At 62.0% G+C, this 16,138-nt stretch overlaps 2 protein-coding genes across 9 annotated transcripts in view; one reads left to right on the top strand and one right to left on the bottom strand.

Moving 5' to 3' along the window:
- MARK2 (microtubule affinity regulating kinase 2) overlaps positions 1–10,930 on the top strand; it is a 57,595-nt gene extending 46,665 nt beyond the window's left edge. For 2 of the 7 annotated variants that reach the window (XM_053899568.1, XM_053899571.1), the window contains exons 9-19: positions 366–485; positions 593–692; positions 770–882; positions 1,865–1,997; positions 2,275–2,453; positions 2,663–2,760; positions 3,775–3,936; positions 4,589–4,846; positions 5,899–5,925; positions 8,002–8,046; positions 8,695–10,930. In XM_053899568.1, coding sequence (XP_053755543.1) covers positions 366–485; positions 593–692; positions 770–882; positions 1,865–1,997; positions 2,275–2,453; positions 2,663–2,760; positions 3,775–3,936; positions 4,589–4,846; positions 5,899–5,925; positions 8,002–8,046; positions 8,695–9,055 — 1,596 coding nt within the window. In that variant the 3' untranslated portion in view covers positions 9,056–10,930. The remainder of the gene's footprint in view (positions 1–365; positions 486–592; positions 693–769; positions 883–1,864; positions 1,998–2,274; positions 2,454–2,662; positions 2,761–3,774; positions 3,937–4,588; positions 4,847–5,898; positions 5,926–8,001; positions 8,047–8,694) is intronic. The other 5 variants (XM_053899572.1, XM_053899569.1, XM_053899570.1 and 2 more) reach the window with 5 other exon arrangements.
- A 209-nt stretch (positions 10,931–11,139) lies between these two features.
- Positions 11,140–15,807, bottom strand: RCOR2 (REST corepressor 2). Of its 2 annotated transcripts, XM_053899575.1 has the most exons (12): positions 15,676–15,807; positions 14,863–14,919; positions 14,492–14,572; positions 14,217–14,269; positions 13,966–14,127; positions 13,732–13,856; positions 13,571–13,640; positions 13,257–13,472; positions 12,821–12,898; positions 12,591–12,648; positions 12,219–12,448; positions 11,140–12,108 (listed from the first exon to the last, which is right to left on the bottom strand). In XM_053899575.1, the coding sequence occupies exons 1-12, from the start codon at positions 15,800–15,802 to the stop codon at positions 11,794–11,796; spliced, it is 1,572 nt and encodes a 523-aa protein (XP_053755550.1). In that variant the 5' UTR covers positions 15,803–15,807; the 3' UTR covers positions 11,140–11,793. The 2 variants fall into 2 exon arrangements, with proteins under 2 accessions (XP_053755550.1, XP_053755551.1); XM_053899576.1 differs by lacking the exon at positions 12,219–12,448.
- Between the last annotated feature and the right edge of the window lie 331 nt (positions 15,808–16,138).

Below are 16,138 nucleotides of genomic sequence, written 5' to 3'. Positions count from 1 at the left end.
TCAGTAGACCCAGGGTACTCTTGATCTCAGGGTCGTGAGTTTAGGCCCCAGGTTGGACATAGAGCTTACCTAAAAATAATAATAATAATGATAAATTTCTCGGGGTGCTTTTGTGGCTCAGTCGGTTAAGTTCTCCACTTTGGCTGAGACCATGATCTCGCAGTTGGTGGGTTTGAGCCCCACGTCGGGCTCTGTGCTGGCAGCTCAGAGCCTGGAGCCTGCTTCGGATTCTGTGTCTCCATCTCTCTTTGCCCGTCCCCTGCTTGTGTTCTGTCTGTTTATCTCGATCTCTCTCTGTCTCTCAAAAATAAATAAACATTAAAAAAACTAAAAAATAATAATAATAAATTTCTCTCCTACTATAGGAGCTACGGGAGCGGGTACTGAGGGGAAAATACCGCATTCCGTTCTACATGTCCACGGACTGTGAAAACCTGCTTAAGAAATTTCTCATTCTCAATCCCAGCAAGAGAGGCACTTTAGAGGTGAGCAGCCAGGAGCCCAGCTGACTGGAAAGTTCTGGGTTCCTTGGGACACCTCCAAGCTGAGTCTCTTTCCTCCTTGCCCTTAACGCTTCCCTTTGCTCCCCCAGCAAATCATGAAAGATCGATGGATGAATGTGGGTCACGAAGATGACGAATTAAAGCCTTATGTGGAGCCACTCCCTGACTACAAGGACCCCCGGCGGACAGGTGAGGATCTGCTGAGCCGTGAGGTTGAACTCCCTAGGACTCAGGACCAGCCTTAACTGTATGTCCCCCCTGTGCAGAATTGATGGTGTCCATGGGTTACACACGGGAAGAGATCCAGGACTCACTGGTGGGCCAGAGGTACAACGAGGTGATGGCCACCTATCTGCTCCTGGGCTACAAGAGCTCTGAGGTGTGTGCCCCCTGCTCTATTCCCTGCTGGCCAGCTTTGCTGTCACTGGCAACCCCGTGCTTCTAGCACCCGTTGAGGGCAGAAGCTCCTCTCTGAGTAGGTGTGCTCTCTGCTGACGAATTTTAAGCCTCAGCTCTGGTGGGTAAAGCTCTCTGGCCTTTGCTTTCACTGGTCTCTGTCAGTGAACGAATAGGAAGGCTGGTGGGGTCTGGGCCTGGGTTGGGTTTCCAGGAGGGTGAGTAGATCTGGCTCAGTCTGTGTTGGTTAGGCCGGGTTTAGGTCGGTCTGGCTGGATCAGTTCTTTGTCTGTTGAGAAATCTTCGTGTGTGTTTCCATGTGTTTGTGTCCCTCTGCATCTGGAAGTGTCTGTCTGCAGGTGTTTGGGTGTGTGGGTCTCTGTGCCTTTCTTATACGGGTCTTGAGTCTGTGTCGCTGGTGTCTGGCTGTCTGTATCTGTGCGCATGTATGTCCGTCCTCCCGTCTGTTCATCTGGAGGCTTCGTGTTTGTTCTTGTGCCCGTCTGGGTAACCGTGTCTGTGTGTGAGTCCCTGGGTGTGTGTGGGAGAGTGGTCTTGCACACCATCTGCGTGTCCCCACATGCACTCCTGGCCTCCCCGCCCTGCTCTTCTCCTGGAAGTGTAGGACTCCCTCTCTTGGTTCTCACCTTTGCCTGGTCAGGAACGATCTAGCTGGGAGCAGGAGGGTGTGGTTTCGGAGTCTGAATGTGTGTTCCCATGGGCACGTGTATCCCTCCCTGGGGTGGGGGTCTTCCGTGTGCTGGGGGCCGGGAGTCTTTGGCTCTGTGTGTCAGGAGCTGTGTCCGGGCCTGTGTGTCTCCAGGAGTGTTTAGATGCACCTGGCTCCTGCAGGAGTATGTCCCATGGGAGTCCGGGGAGGATTTGTGTCGGGCAAGGTGGTGTGTAAGTGGGTCCATCTGTGCGCATCTCCACATGATTTCTACCTCCTTTTTCTCTGCTTGCAGCTGGAGGGTGACACCATCACCTTGAAGCCCCGGCCTTCAGCTGATCTGACCAATAGCAATGCCCCTTCCCCCTCCCACAAGGTACAGCGTAGCGTCTCAGCCAACCCCAAGCAGCGGCGCTTCAGTGACCAGGGTGAGTGCTTTGGGGAGTTGCAGGTGGCGGACTCACCCCCTCCTGAAAGGACACAGGTTCCGGGGGCTTGGGATGACACTGCTGAGTTTCAGTCCCACTTCAGCCACGTCTTAGTAGCATGGCCTTGGGCAAGTCACTTAACTTTGCTCAACTTCAAATGGGGTTTGCCAGGTTGCTGGCAGGCCTGAAGGAGAGCACCGCGCGTGCGTGCGCGCGCGCACGCGCGTGTGACACTTAGTTGGCCCCTCGCCCTTATCCATCTCCTCTGACCCAGCAGCTGGTCCTGCCATTCCCACGTCCAATTCCTACTCTAAGAAGACTCAGAGTAATAACGCAGAAAATAAGCGGCCTGAGGACGACCGGGAGTCAGGGCGGAAGGCCAGCAGCACAGCCAAAGTGCCCGCCAGCCCCTTGCCCGGCCTGGAGAGGAAGAAGACCACCCCCACCCCTTCCACGGTGAGCGTCCCTCCTGCAGTGGGGCCAGCCCTCTCCAAGCAGCTCCCTCCAGCTGCCTCCCTGACCTTGCCTCCGGGGCCATGTTTGCTTGCTGTACAAAGCCTACCCCCAAGAGTTTGAAAAGCAGAATCCTTTCTTTCCCCAAAGCCAGTCCTGTGAACAGAACACTTGGGTGTCTGTGATACAGCCCTGCCCTTTATTTCCCACAGAACAGCGTCCTCTCCACCAGCACAAACCGAAGCAGGAATTCCCCCCTTTTGGAGAGGGCCAGCCTTGGCCAGGCCTCCATCCAGAATGGCAAAGACAGGTGAGTGGACCCAGGCCCTGCCTACCATGCTCCCCACAGCCATCTCACGGCGGTGACGTCTGTCAGCAACCCCCCTCCTGCTCCCTGGAGTTCCGTCCTGGCTCTGTCCAGTCCAGCTTGTCCACGCACCAGCCCTCCTCCCTGCCACTCTCCACCCCCCACCTCAAGTCTCCCATCCCCTGTGCTCCCGTGACTGCTCCTTGCAGCAGGCACACCGAGTGAGACTCCATGGTCATCTCGGCTGCATTCTTGCCTGATTTGGTGGGGTTTTTTCTTTCCTTTTTTTTTTTTTTTTTTTTTTTAGTTAGTTTATTTATTTATTTATTTATTTATTTTATTTAAGCAATGTTGGCACCCAGCGTGGGGCTCGAACTCACGGCCCTGAAATCCAGAGGTGCACGCTTTTGCGACTGAGCCAGCCAGGCACGCCCACCTTCGGGCTTCTTGACTGCAGCCAGGGCACAGCAACGGCGCTCCTCTAGGCCCCAGTGCCTGAGGCTTTGGTTTGGTGGCCCCAGCTCAGGGCAGAACCGAGAGATGCCCCACCTGAGGGGCATACGTGTTGAGGGTGACCCCGGCTGTGCCCGTGAGAACAGAGGTCCCCTAGCCTTGGCCGTCAGCATCTCTTGGTGTGTTGCATTCTTGGCTCCTCCTCTTCCGAGCTTAATGAAAATTCCCCAACACCCTGCTCTTTCTGTCGACAAAACATCCTTGTTCTTAGAGTTCCTAGGGGACCAGTGCAACCCAGAGGCAGTTCCATCCCGTCGGCTTTTCTGCACTTTTGTTTTCCTCCCCCCGGGTTTTGGCCTCGTTTTCCTCACCCCCGGTGCTCCGCTTCCCAGCCCCGCTTTCCTGGTCTCTGACTTGAGTCCCATTGCTGCTCCCCAGACCTGACCTGCATCCTGCCGAGGCTCCCCGGCTCTGGCCCTTGCTGCCCTGCCCTTGCTTCCTAACCTGAGCCTCCTGCCCCCACCCACCCCTAACCCAGGCCTCTTCGCTGCTTTTGTCTCCTAGCCTAACCATGCCAGGGTCCCGGGCCTCCACGGCTTCTGCTTCCGCCGCAGTCTCTGCGGCCCGGCCCCGCCAGCACCAGAAATCCATGTCGGCCTCCGTGCACCCCAACAAGGCCACTGGGCTGCCCCCCACGGACAGTAACTGTGAGGTGCCGCGGCCCAGGCAAGTGTGCTGGGGCACCTGGCGCACCTGGTGCCCTCAGCCTGCCCCCCCCGCCCCCCCCCCTCCCAACGAGTTCTCCCCGCTCCCCGGGGGTCCTGCTCTGTTTTTGGCATCTTAGCCACAAGCAATGGCTCTGTCCCCTGCAGTCAGGAAGTAGAGGGAACAAAAAAATAGCTTAATGCCCCTCTTTTCCTCCAGTTCTCCCTCTCAGAACAGATATGCAAGAAGCCGTCCCGAGGCTCCAGAAGGAAGCCTTTTTGTTCTGAGCCTTCCTGGACTTCCTTAGGACCCCAGGGACAGTCAGCATCAAAGGGATTCAAATCCTTGAGGGTTGGTCGACATTGTCCCCTTGAGGCTCCAGTGTGCCTAGCTCCCAAGGAGCCTCTTCTGTCCGGCCTGTTCTGCTCTCCACACACGTATCCTCCCTTGCCTCCCTCCCTCCCCCAAACCATCTCCTCCCACCTCCACCCAGATGTCCTCCTTTCTGGTGTCCTCAGTGGTCACACCCCTTCCTTCTGTGTCCTCCGTGATGGCTGCCTCTGCCCCAGCGTCCCCCTCCCCTGTTCCCACCCCAGGATGCCACAAGTGCTCGGTGGTGATGACGTTCTTGTGCCCTGATGCATTTCCCCCACCCCCACCTCTCTTCCCACAGCACGGCCCCCCAGCGTGTCCCTGTCGCCTCCCCCTCCGCCCACAACATCAGCAGCAGTGGTGGAGCCCCAGACCGAACTAATTTCCCCCGGGGCGTGTCCAGTCGAAGCACCTTCCACGCTGGGCAGCTCCGGCAGGTGCGGGACCAGCAGAATTTGCCCTACGGTGTGACCCCAGCGTCTCCCTCTGGCAACAGCCAGGGCCGGCGGGGGGCCTCGGGGAGCATCTTTAGCAAATTCACTTCCAAGTTTGTACGCAGGTGAGTCGGGGGCTTAGGGTGGCAGAGAGAATGAGGCCAGGGCTTCCTACCTGCCTGGGAGTGGGGGTGGGGACTCGGCACTAAGCTTGGGTCCTGGGGTTAGAAGAGGCCTTAAGGAAAGCCTAAGAAGTTGGGTCTTTGTCAGCACCTCATGATCCCAGACCCGTCCATCCTTCTCAGGCTCTCCCCAACTCCTATACACACCCCTCGTTCTCTGGCCCCAAGAGCAGATGGCCAATGCCGCCTCCTCTCTAGGAGAGTGTGAACTCAGATGCTAAAATAAAAGCCCCCCTCTTCTCTCCTGGGTTCCCATGGAAACTTATATTTGGTGACGCAGCTGCAAAGTCATGAGGCCTGAGCCAGGCTGGGCCGGCAAGAAGAGTGTTTCCGGGTCCTTCGTCTCGCCCCCTCTGACCTCCTTTCCCCCCACTCAGCTGGTTAAGTTTGCACCCTCTGCCCCAGCCTCGTCTTTCTGCCCCGGGCTCACCAGGAAGAAGGCCAGAAGTGAAGTAGCTGGTGAGGGCCTGGTGGCCTCCTCCCTCGCAGCCCACTGTGCTGAGGCTTTCCTGAGCAGCAAGGGCGGGGGGCGGGGGAGAGTTCTCTTCATGAGGTCTCTCACCTGGTCCCCAGGTCCCCAGCTGCCCCAGAGAGACAGCTGTGATGCTTACGGTGCAGCCAGCAATCCTGCCCGGCAGGACGCTATCTGCTATCTGTCTCCATCCCTCCGTTTGCCCTCCCACCTCAGGGTAGCTCCAGAAGCAGCAGCGGGCTTGGGGAGAGCAGGCTTGCTGCCCTTCCTGGTGCACTTCAGTCAGCTCAGCTGGAGCAGCCAGGAACCGTGCCCCTTTCCAGCCTTGGAATGCAGGGCGGCGGGGCGGGACGGGGGCAGGTCCCAGTGTCTAGGACTCTCGTCTCGCTGAGCGGCTCTTCCACAAATGGGGTGACCGTTGAACCTGTAAAGCCCACTCCCCACCTGCTTATCCACATACTGTCTTGTTGGTTTTTTTTTTTATTTCTTTTTTTATTTTGTCTTTTTTTGTTTGTTTTTTTAGAAATCTGTCTTTCAGGTTTGCCAGAAGGTAGGCGTTCAGCCCGCTGTGTGTGTGTGTGTGTGTGTGTGTGTGTGTCTGCGTCCCGTGTCCTGCCTCCGTCATTAACTCCCCTTTTCTGGCTCTTGCTCCCTCTTCCGTCTGCTAACCACGTCTGTGTGGCCCTCTCTCTGCCATCTTAAAGGGATGAAGACCGCCTCTGACTGGGTGGCCGCTCGGGGCAGATGGCTTTGCAAATGAGGAGCCTGTCCACAGGCAAGGGGGATCTTCTCAGGGAATTCTCCCTTTAAGATTGTCTCCTCATCCCCACCCCAGGTTTGGGTTTCGGTCGCAAGCATTGGGTTCCTTTCCTGGCCCTTCCCCCTGTCTGTGCATGCGCTGTGAAGAAGCTCCACGACGGTTGCAAGTGCATCTGGGATGGTGCCTCATTCTGGGTCTCCTGGTCTTTCCCCTTCTCTGGTCCCCTGAACTTCAGGGCTGTGTGACCTCTTGCCCCCGTCCTGTGGATAGCAGGACTTCGGAAGTACTACAGGGACGCCGGCGTCCTAAGGCTCCAGCGTGATGCTTCCAGGCCCAAGGAGCCTTTGCCTCACGAGTGGGCACGGCACCCCCTTCTGGCAGCTCCTGTTAGAACTAGCCCCCCACCCCACCACCACCCAGCACACCTCCTGCCTCCAGCAGGACGTATCTGGACGAATCAGGCCACCTGTCTTCTGGGCTGTGTTCTCCGGATGAGGACAATGGCTTCCAGAGAGCCGGGGGCCGGGATGTTCTGGGGCGGGAGCCACCTACCCCATAGTCCTGGAAAAACAGTGGGAGATCCCGCCCCCTCCCTCAGACATCTCCCTTCCTAGACTGAATCCTGGCTGGGCCACCACCCTCTGGCCCCGTCCTCATCCTCTCTGGAGGCCTGGGTGGGCTAGATACCCAACTGAAGACCCAAGGGCCGGGTCGGGAGCACTGGTTCCCCAAGGCTGTCGGCCCAGGCCCCGTGCTGGGGCTAGGACACCGGCAGGCACGTTGGTGACCCAACTGACTAATGCCAAGATGGGGTCTTTAGGCTTTCCCCTTTCCACCCACTGCTCCCCACCCAGCTCTTCACTGCATGGCTAGCTGTTGACTCACAGGCCCCGGTGACAGGGCGCCTCCACCCACAGGGCAGGAACCAGGTGGGGCTGGGGAGAGCAGCAGGCTCCTTCCCCTGCACAGCCCGGGCTCCCCGCTCGCAGCGCGCTGGTGTGCATTCGTGTGTCTGTTGTGTCTTCGTGTTCCTTTTCCGTGTGCCGCTGCCGCTCTCTCTCATCCTCCTCACATCCCTGCCCGCCTCTGCAGTCCCCAGTGTCCCGGCTCCAGGCACCCATCTTCCCGCCAGGAGCTGGAGAAGCCGCTCAGCGGGGCCAGACCTCTTCCCCACCCACCCTCCCGAGGTGCTGGCCCTGCCCTGCCCTCTCTCCTCCGTTCTGTACAAGCAGATGGCCTGGCAGCCTGGCAGGCAGGGGAGTCATAAAAGAATGGGGGAGGCGGGCTTGTCCACGGCCTGCCTCGGGCCCTTCTCCCCCTCCCCTTCCCCAGGCACCCATCCCCAGGCAGTTCCAGCTCTTGGCTCTTTGAGCCTCCCGGGAGAGGCTTCTGTCTACCCTCCCTCCCCCCCCTCCCCCCAGCCCGGCCCCTTCCCTTCGAGAGGACCAGGGCTCTGGGGCCTGGGTATGCTGATGTTGAAGACCCGTTCACAGCGTGAGGCCCTGGCTGTGGGCTGGCGGGGGAGCTGCCTCATGCTGTGGCTTGTGCCCCATGCGTGTGTCTGCACATCCACACCCCCCTCCCTCCCTGGAGCAGAGGCTCCTTCTCCCCAGCACAGAGCTCTGGGAGCGTGGGGGGGCACAGGCCCCATGTGCCGGGCTCCCTGCCGGAAAGGGACAGGCGAGCCGCCAGTGTGAGGTGCTGCAGAGCCGTGTTGGCCTGCCAGGTGACGGGCGAGTGGCCTTCGGGCTCGGGTCCCGCTCACCCACCGGTGGCGCCTCACCAGACCCACCCTCGCCTGGGTCTGCGGCGGCGGAAGGAGCGAGAGGTCCCAGCACTAAACTCTCCCTCGCTCTGTTTTTTGAGGAACCTGAATGAACCTGAAAGCAAAGACCGAGTGGAGACGCTCAGGTGAGAGGGCCGGAGCCAGCACCGGCCCTGCCCGGGCCACCGGGCTTGCCACGAGCCTCCTGCTCCTGTCTTCCTTCTGCCACCTGGCTCTTCCTCCAGTGGTTCTGCCCGGTCCCCACCCTCTTGGGACCTCCCTTTCCTCAGAGAATCCCCACACCCCAGCTGATGTATTCTGGAAGCAGGACCCCTAGGCTGGGCGGCTGGGGCTACAGATTCCTCCCCACTGCCCGGCTCACCTTTGTGGCCAGCCGCTACTCTCTGTCCACAGTCTGCGAACCGCTCAGGGCTGTTGAGCACGTGCTCCCCTTTTTTCCCCTGACCCTCCCCTCTTCCGAGAAAAGCATGGAACTGGCGCCCTCCCGTCCCCTGCCGGGGCCTGGCTTCTCCTCACCTTCTCCGCCCTCCCTGAGAGAGAGATGCAGGTGGCAAAACCGCCCACCCCTCTCACCCTCCCTCTGCTTCCCCCCCCCCCCCCACCAGGTCTGCCGCTCCCTCTTCCAGCATTGTCATTGTCGCCTCCGGGCCACCCTCCCGCTCTCCTGTCTGGTCTCCGGGCCCATCTGCCAGGGTGGCTCTCCCGTGGGTGGGGTGCCTCGGCCCGGGCCTGACACCCCACCCCCCCCACCCCCGCCTCTGCCCTCTCCGCAGACCTCACGTGGTGGGCGGCGGAGGCACTGACAAAGAAAAGGAGGAGTTTCGGGAGGCCAAGCCGCGCTCGCTACGCTTCACGTGGAGTATGAAGACCACGAGCTCCATGGAGCCCAATGAGATGATGCGGGAGATCCGCAAGGTGCTGGACGCAAACAGCTGCCAGAGCGAGCTGCACGAGAAGTACATGCTGCTGTGCATGCACGGCACGCCGGGCCACGAGAACTTCGTGCAGTGGGAGATGGAGGTGTGCAAACTGCCGCGGCTGTCTCTCAACGGCGTGCGATTTAAGCGGATATCGGGCACCTCCATGGCCTTCAAAAACATTGCCTCCAAAATAGCCAACGAGCTCAAGCTTTAACAGGCTGCCGGGAGTGGGGGGCGACGGAGGCGGGCCAGCTGGACGTAGCTGCTGGGGCCGGGCTCCGACCCACCTGGGCGAGACTGCAGAGATGGATTGGTCTGTCTCCCCCTGCTGGCGCTTCTCCCCTCCCGCCCTCCTCGATTGGGTTTTTTTTTTCTTCTTCCATGTTTGGGGGGGACGGGAGACGGTTCTTGCCCCCCAACATTTGCCCCTGCCCAGAAAGTCCCCCCCTTCCCCCCTCTCCCCCACAGGAGGCCAAGGAAGGGGGGGGAGGGCTGGGGGGGCGGGGCTCCCCCTCGGTACTGCGGTTGCACAGAGTATTTCGCCTAAACCAAGAAATTTTTTATTACCAAAAAGAAAAAAGAAAAAAAAAAAAATCCCAGCGGCCACCTTTCCTCCCCGCCCCATCGGGACAGTTGAGACTGGATCTGTGGGGTTTCCCGGGAGGGTGGCTCAGGGCTGGAACACTCTCAGGCAAGAGTGGTGGAGCTCCCCGTCAGGCCCTCCGCCAGGCCCACTTTGGGCTTCTCCCCTCTCCTTCCCTCCTTCCCCTCCAAGCAAACCACCAGAGGTGGCCTTCCCCTGACCTCGGGCCCCAGGGCTGGAGGCCCGGACGGCCGGGCCGGGGACCGGGGGGCTGGGGGCGGGGCGCTGCGCAGCCCTGAAGTTGGGGGGTGGGGGGCGGCGGCAGCTCCGGGCTGGCAGGCGCGGCCCCGGGGCCCGGCCCCCTCCACACTGTATCCTCTGCCCCTCCTTCCCCAGAGCCGGGCATTTCCTTCCACAAGCTGCTGTGGGGACTTTTGTTCCCCTCCTCAAAAGTCTGTGCCATCTTCTCCCACCCCTCCTGGGTAGAAGGCGGGGCTGACCCCGGGGCCGGGAGAGGGGAGGGGACTGCAGGGCAGATGGGCTCCTCGGCCCCCAGGGGGCCGCCTGGGCTGCTAGTCTCCGGAACAGGGATGCTGGGCACTCTCCACCAGGGGAGAGCCTTTGTCTGAAAGCACAGCCCCTCGCCGTTCCTCTCCCCTGCCCCTTCATTGGCATTAATCTGGGCACCAGCTAGTTCCATAGCAGTGACTCCCCCTCACCACTCATCTCGGCCTTGCCTTTTCTTCCTGACACTGTCGCCCCTCCTCTCAGGAGACACTGCCCAGGGCCTCCACGGGCCCGCTGGCTGGAGGCTGGATAGGGCAGCAGGGCCGGGAGCATCTGCCCTCCAGGGGGTGGGGGGACAGACAGGCCTAGTGACTCCCAGCTTGCTAACCTCCTCGGCCAGTGTGGGAGTGGCTGGTCATGGGCGCTTGGCTGGTGGCGGCCGCCGCATCCCTTAATTTATTTCTCTGCTGTTTCTGTTCCTGAGAAGTTGGGGGAGGGGGTCCCGTCAAGGCTGCCCCCACCCTCACCTGAGTTGTACATTTTTTTTTGTGATGGGTTTTATTTTTTATTTTATTATTTTATTTTTTTCTTTTTTTGATTTACGATGACTCCACCCCTACTCATCACCCCCCTGTTCCCAGCCCAGGCTCCGCGGCAAGGCGAGCCCTTGGGTCCCAGGAAGGGGCCTAGCCAACCTCAGCCCTCCTACCCCAGGCCCCGACTGCAGGCTCTGTGGGCTCGGGCTCAGGCTCTGACCAAGGGCTCCCACCCCCCCCTTCTTCCCTCTCTTCCTCCCTCCCCATCCCTCCTGCCCAGTGGAACAGCCCGGGTGCTCTTCTGAGGGGCCTGGAGGGCATGGCTTGGCTCCCAGAGAGGGTGGTGGCCCGTGGGGGGGGCCTCCCAGGCAAGGTGGCCCCTCCCCACCCCCCCCCCCCCCCCACCCGCACTTAGTTTCTCCTCTGGATCAAACACGTAATAAAGAGAATGTTTGGAATCTGAGCTGCCTCCTTCTGTTTCTTCTCCCAACCGGGCAGGGACCCAGTCCCCATGGGCAAGATGTGGCCCAGCCCGCCAGCCTTGCAGGACAGAATGGATTCCTGTCTGAGGCCTGGGGGAGGCCAGTGCTGGGTGGCTGCTCCCTCCCACCCTCGGGGCACAGACAGGAAGCAAAGCCCAGGGACCTCAAGGGCAAAAGAGAGAACACTGAGTGAACTTGGAAGATTTTATTTATTTTTTAAAAACATTGAAAAATAAACCCATGTCTGCATATGTCCCCGGCCCTCCTTTCTCTAGGCTTTTGGGCAGCGGGTATAGCGGGCACCTTCAGAGCTCCATGGCACTTCCCAGCAAGCTCCGGAAGACAGGAGAGCTGCCCATCCAGTTCGGCCACACTGAGGCCCCAAGGAACCTCTGCCCGCCTCCCCCCTACGGCCCCCTCCCCACCTCACCCTGACTTATTGCTAAAAGAAAGGAAAGAGGAAGAACAGCCCCTACACTGTCCACTCCCCCATCCCCCAAGCTAAGGTCACTACCCCCTCTACACGAAGGCCAAGGCCCAAAGGCCCAGCCCCAGCAGACTAGGAGGCAGCCATTCCAGCCCCAGCCAGGAAGAGAAAAGTACCCTCGGGCCAGTTCAGAAGGCCCCCGAGTCCCCGCCCCAGGCTCGGGCGGGGGGGTGGAGCCTCAGCTGCCAGAAACAAGTGCAGAACCCAGAGGTCCAGACTGTGCCCGCTGGCAGCTCCGGGTCTTCGAAAGACCTGGCCAAGGGCTCTAGTCCCTTCTGTCCTCGGTGAAGCCAGAGGTGTCCGAGGACGGCCAGCCACGGGGTTCTGGAGCCTCTGGCGGGTGGAGGGCCGCAGGGCTCAGAGTGACGGTGCCGGAGGCTCCAGCGGGGCTCCAATCAGGGTGGGTGGGGGCTGAGGGCCGGGGCGGGCACTGTGGCGGGAGGCAGCCAGAGCCGGGCGGATGAGAGGTGGTGGGGGCTGGTTGGGGGCCAGCCGGGGCTGGAGGAAACGGCCCTGCTGGAGCGGGGGTGGCTGGCGGAGCAGAGTGGGAGCCGTAGGCAGAGGTGGCCTCAGCAGCGGGGGCGGCTGGGACAGCGAGGTGGGAGGCGGAGGAGGGGGCGGCACGGGAGGTAGCGATCGGGGCACGGACGTCGACACGGACGTGATCTGCACCTGTGAGGGGAGAGAAGGGAAACGGACTCGAGCGTGCCCTCGTCCCCGTCCAAAGACGGAGCCGGCTCCTCTCCTCTCTTCCCGGAAGGGCTCCTTCCGCCCGCTCTCACCTCGTCGTCTTCCTCCAGGGCTGGGGCTGGCAAGGGGGCCCCTCTCCTCGACTCCTCCATGGGGACTGGGGCTCCGGGCGCCCCGTCCTGCTCGGCCTCCCACTCCTGCAGCACCTCCTCCAGGTTGAAGCGGCGCCGGTAGCTCACGAAGAACGTCTTCACCTGGGTCAGAGTCTTGTTCCCGATCACCTCGGCTATAGCCCCGAAGTCTTTGCCGTACCTACGGATGGCTGCGAGGGTCAAAAGGGCAGCAGAGCGTGAGCGCCCCTCAGAACGAGCTCCTTCCCTGACCCTTCCCCGCTGCCCCGGCTCCTCCTCGGAGGCTGGGGAGAGATTCCCGGCGCTCTCCGCGCTCCCCCCGGTCTAACCCACCTTGCACGGCCAAGAGCTGCTCATCCGTGGTCCAGCGGGAGTTGAACTTGGTGTTGGCCTGGAGAGCAGGGAATATATCCTCTAGACTGGACGTTATGGCAACAGAGGCCCTGCCCTCCGAGGCCATCTCCCCTTTCTGCTCCGCAAGATGGGGGAGGTGGGGGGGGTGGGGGAGGTGGGGGGGTGGGGGGGGCAAGCCCCTCCCTCACCCACACCCGAAGCCACCTTACCTCAGGGGGGCGCAGTGGATCGATGCCACCCTCCAGCGCCTGGCGGAGGCCGCTATTGGTCTGCTTCATGCTTTGCACCTGAAAAGGTCAAGAGGCGACACCTCAAACTCTCCTGCCAGAAAGGCCACCGGTACCAACCCTCACCATGGCTCTGCTTCCCAACACAGCTCGTGGCCGCCCCCCCCCCCCCCTCCAGCTCGCTCCTCCCTCACAACAGCTCAGTAGGGGAGGCGCCTGGGTTCTCCCCCGCTCGCAGACCAGTTTCTATAAAAGATCCAGAAGAGAACGCCGCCGTGACTCAGACGTCTAAGAGGTGGGGCAGAGGCAGGCTCGGCGCGTGCACACCACACACCTTCCGCCTCAGCCGTCCCCGCAACGTACTTCCCTGCTGCCCGCGGCCCGGTCCGCGGGGCCCCTTCTTTCCTCAGGCCCTCACCTGGCGCTTGAGGGAGATGAGCTGCGAGTCGAGGCCTCGAAGCGTGAGGTTGGCAAGGTCTGGGCTTCCTGACACAGCGGTGAGGCCCTCGGGGCTCAGGTACATGCCCTTGGGTGGGCGACGCCGGGTTCGCAGCGGGTGGTGGCGGTACTGAGACCCCTGGGCCTCCTTCTTCCCAGGGCCTGGGCGGGTATTCAGGGGCCGAGAGGGCAGAGGCTGCCAGGGAAAGGAGAGGGGTGGGTGGTGAGGAGCCCAAGGACGAGGCGGGCGCATGGGCAGGGCCAGACCAGCTTGGGGGGGGGGGAAGGGCTCACCTCTCTCTTGGGGTCTCCAGCATCTGGCTCCCCCTCACTCACGGCTCCTCGTCCCTCTTCAAGCTCATCACTGTTGACACAGGGACCAAGGAGGGAGTGAGGCAGAGGCCAGGGCCCCCAGAGCTCAGCTTGCCCCGCCCCTGGGCCCCCAGGGCCCCCACCTGTCTTCTTTGTCTTTTCGGCCCCCCAGCCGCCGAGCCTGTCTGTCCATCACGCTGGTCCGGCTGCGGGTCTTCTTCCACGAATAGTAATACTTTACCAGACTAGGGATCAGCTTGTCAGGCAGCTGGAGGGCAATGCCAGGGGCTGGGACCCACCCAGGACCCTGGGCCCCGGGCGGGGCTCGTCAGAACGGAGGGGCTAAGGAACGCTGGCAAAGGGGAATGGGCTTTTACCATCTGCTGGATCCGCTGGAAGCATTTGCCATGGAAGCCAAAGGCCTGTTCAAACAGCACCTTGTCCTCCACAGTCCACTCGTCAGGGAACGGGGTGAAGTTGGCCAGGTCGGCCAGTGACTTCTCTACATCGTGCTTATGCCACAAGAGCATGCCCAGCGCCTGGCCCGGGAGAGGGAACGACTCGGCTCAGCTGCGCCCGGCACCGTCCCGTCCCCCACCGCCCGAATCCCTATGGGGCCGAGGCTCACCTGCTCAATGTTGTAGCCGTGCTTCTCCTTGGCCATCGCAATGTACTTGTCAACTGCGGGGGTGGGAGGGGCCCGGTATTGGAGAAAGGGTTACACCTCCTGACCCGAGCCCGCCCAGATGGGGCTAGGCCCCGGAGCCTGAGCCCCAGGGAAGGGGCTGAACCCACACACCTCAGCCTCCAGCCCACTTGGGAGAAGAGCCGGCCACCAAATGGCATGAACCCAAGCCCCCGGCTCCCAGGGATGCAAACGAACCAGGATCCTGCCCCACTCACGTTTGGCATCTGACACGCAGTGGTTGGGCGACCACACCAGCATCCCCTTCAGTTCCTTGTTGCTGTAGCGTGCAGGGCTCTCTGAAAGACGGGCGCAAGAAGGATCAGCCTGGTGGCACTGGCCTGGACCCACGGCCAGAGGGTGGCAGAGGAATGGGGCCTGTGAGGTGAGGCCCAGAAGGGAAGGAGGAGCAGAGACCCAGACAGGAAGGCAGAGCAGGAAAACCAAGCATGCCATGGGCCACCCACCCCCGCCCGCCCGCTGGCCTGTCCTTCCAGCGGGCACCAGCCAAGGGCTCCCCCAGGTGAGGCTCAGGGCCAAGCCATGGGCCCTCCGCTCCCCTCCCTTTGCAGCCTGTCCTGCCACTCACCAGGCTTGCACTCCGGAATTACGGCCTGGTAATTGGTTCCAACGCGGATCATGCTGTCTGCGGAGCCAGGGGAGACAGTCAGGACTCCAGGGAGGGAGGACAGGAGGATGTGGCAGGGGTGGTGGCTGCCCTGGGGTTCTCTTCCTGACCATTCAGGGCCCCCACCTTCCAGAAGGCTCACTTTTTCCCTGATCTGCCCCCTCAGTTGCCCTCAGCCACAGAAGAAACTGGAAAGACGGAGAGACCCTGCCTAGTCATAACCCATGGGAGGGGGGGGGGGGGCGGGGGCGGCAGAGATGGGGGGGGTGCCAGGACAAGGGGCCAGTTTAGAGCCCAGGCCAAGCAGAGCCCTTTGTTCTGGCTGGGGGGGGGGGGGGGGGGGGGGGGGGGAGGCGGGTGCTGCCCCTAGACCTGGACCATAGCCCTGCAGGGAATCCAAAGCTCCTCCCCACCCCATGAGCCTCACAGCTCGGTGTGGAAGTGTCTTTCCAGCCCCTGCCCCAGCCAGACCTCAGTCCCCTACAAGGTAGCAAGGTATGAGCAGCCAAAACTGTGGAGAGGAGGGCCGCCTGAGTCCTTCAGAGACTGAGGGCAGGGCGGGGGTGGGCAGGACCGCCTCCTTGGCAGCTAGGGGCCCAGCCTCCGGATTCCCAGTGCCCGCAGCCCCCAGGCTGGGGGAAGAAGCAAGACAGAGGCTCCAGTCCTGGAAGGCAGGAGCCATCAGTCTAAAACGCCCGTGGTCAGCAACACTCCCCCCGCCCCACTGGCGTCCCCGGTGCCGGTGCACCTTTAACCCTAGGCCGCCGGGCTCACCGTGCGAGTGCTCCTCCTCGCTGCTGTCATCCTCCGAGTGCGGCTGCCCGCCGTTGGGCGCCGTCTTGGCCCGGCTGCGGGACAGGATCCCGGAGCCCGCGCTCGGCTTCTCCATCACGGAGGGCATTACCCCGCCCAGCTGCCCCGGGGGGCGCGGGAGCCTTCGGAGAGCCGCGGTGGTTGCCGCGCTCGCCTCGCGTGCCGTGCCCGGCCCGGCCTGGAGAGGTCGCCACTGAGGCTACGAGAGGCAGGAGGTCAGCGTGGCTAGGGTCCGGCCGGGCGGGAGCCCTGCGGACAGCTCAGCGCTCGCCGCGACCCCCACGGGCGAGGGCGTCAGAAAAGTTTGTGCAGAAGTGGGGTACGCGGGGGATGAGCGCAAGGTCCGGTGCGGCTGGGGCGCGCTCGCTCTGTACGCTCCACGGGATTGGGGCTCCCTCGGAGAAGTCGGGGCGCCCGGCTTCTG

The sequence above is a fragment of the Panthera pardus genome, unplaced genomic scaffold (assembly GCF_024362965.1).
Source record: "Panthera pardus isolate Hobbes unplaced genomic scaffold, ASM2436296v1 HiC_scaffold_12, whole genome shotgun sequence".
NCBI classification, from domain to species: domain Eukaryota; kingdom Metazoa; phylum Chordata; class Mammalia; order Carnivora; family Felidae; genus Panthera; species Panthera pardus.
This window is presented reverse-complemented; position numbering and strand designations above follow the sequence as displayed.

Bases quoted from the DNA above. Each gene is read 5' to 3' on its own strand.
- RCOR2 (XM_053899575.1), bottom strand. From the start codon at position 15,802: ATGCCCTCCGTGATGGAGAAGCCGAGCGCGGGCTCCGGGATCCTGTCC. The intron at 14,573-14,862 runs GTGAGTGGCAGG...CCCGTCTTTCAG, and splicing joins AATTCCGGAGTGCAAGCCTG to AGAGCCCTGCACGCTACAGC. The intron at 13,641-13,731 runs GTGGGGGCCCTG...CTGTGTCAACAG, and splicing joins CGAAAAGACAAAGAAGACAG to TGATGAGCTTGAAGAGGGAC.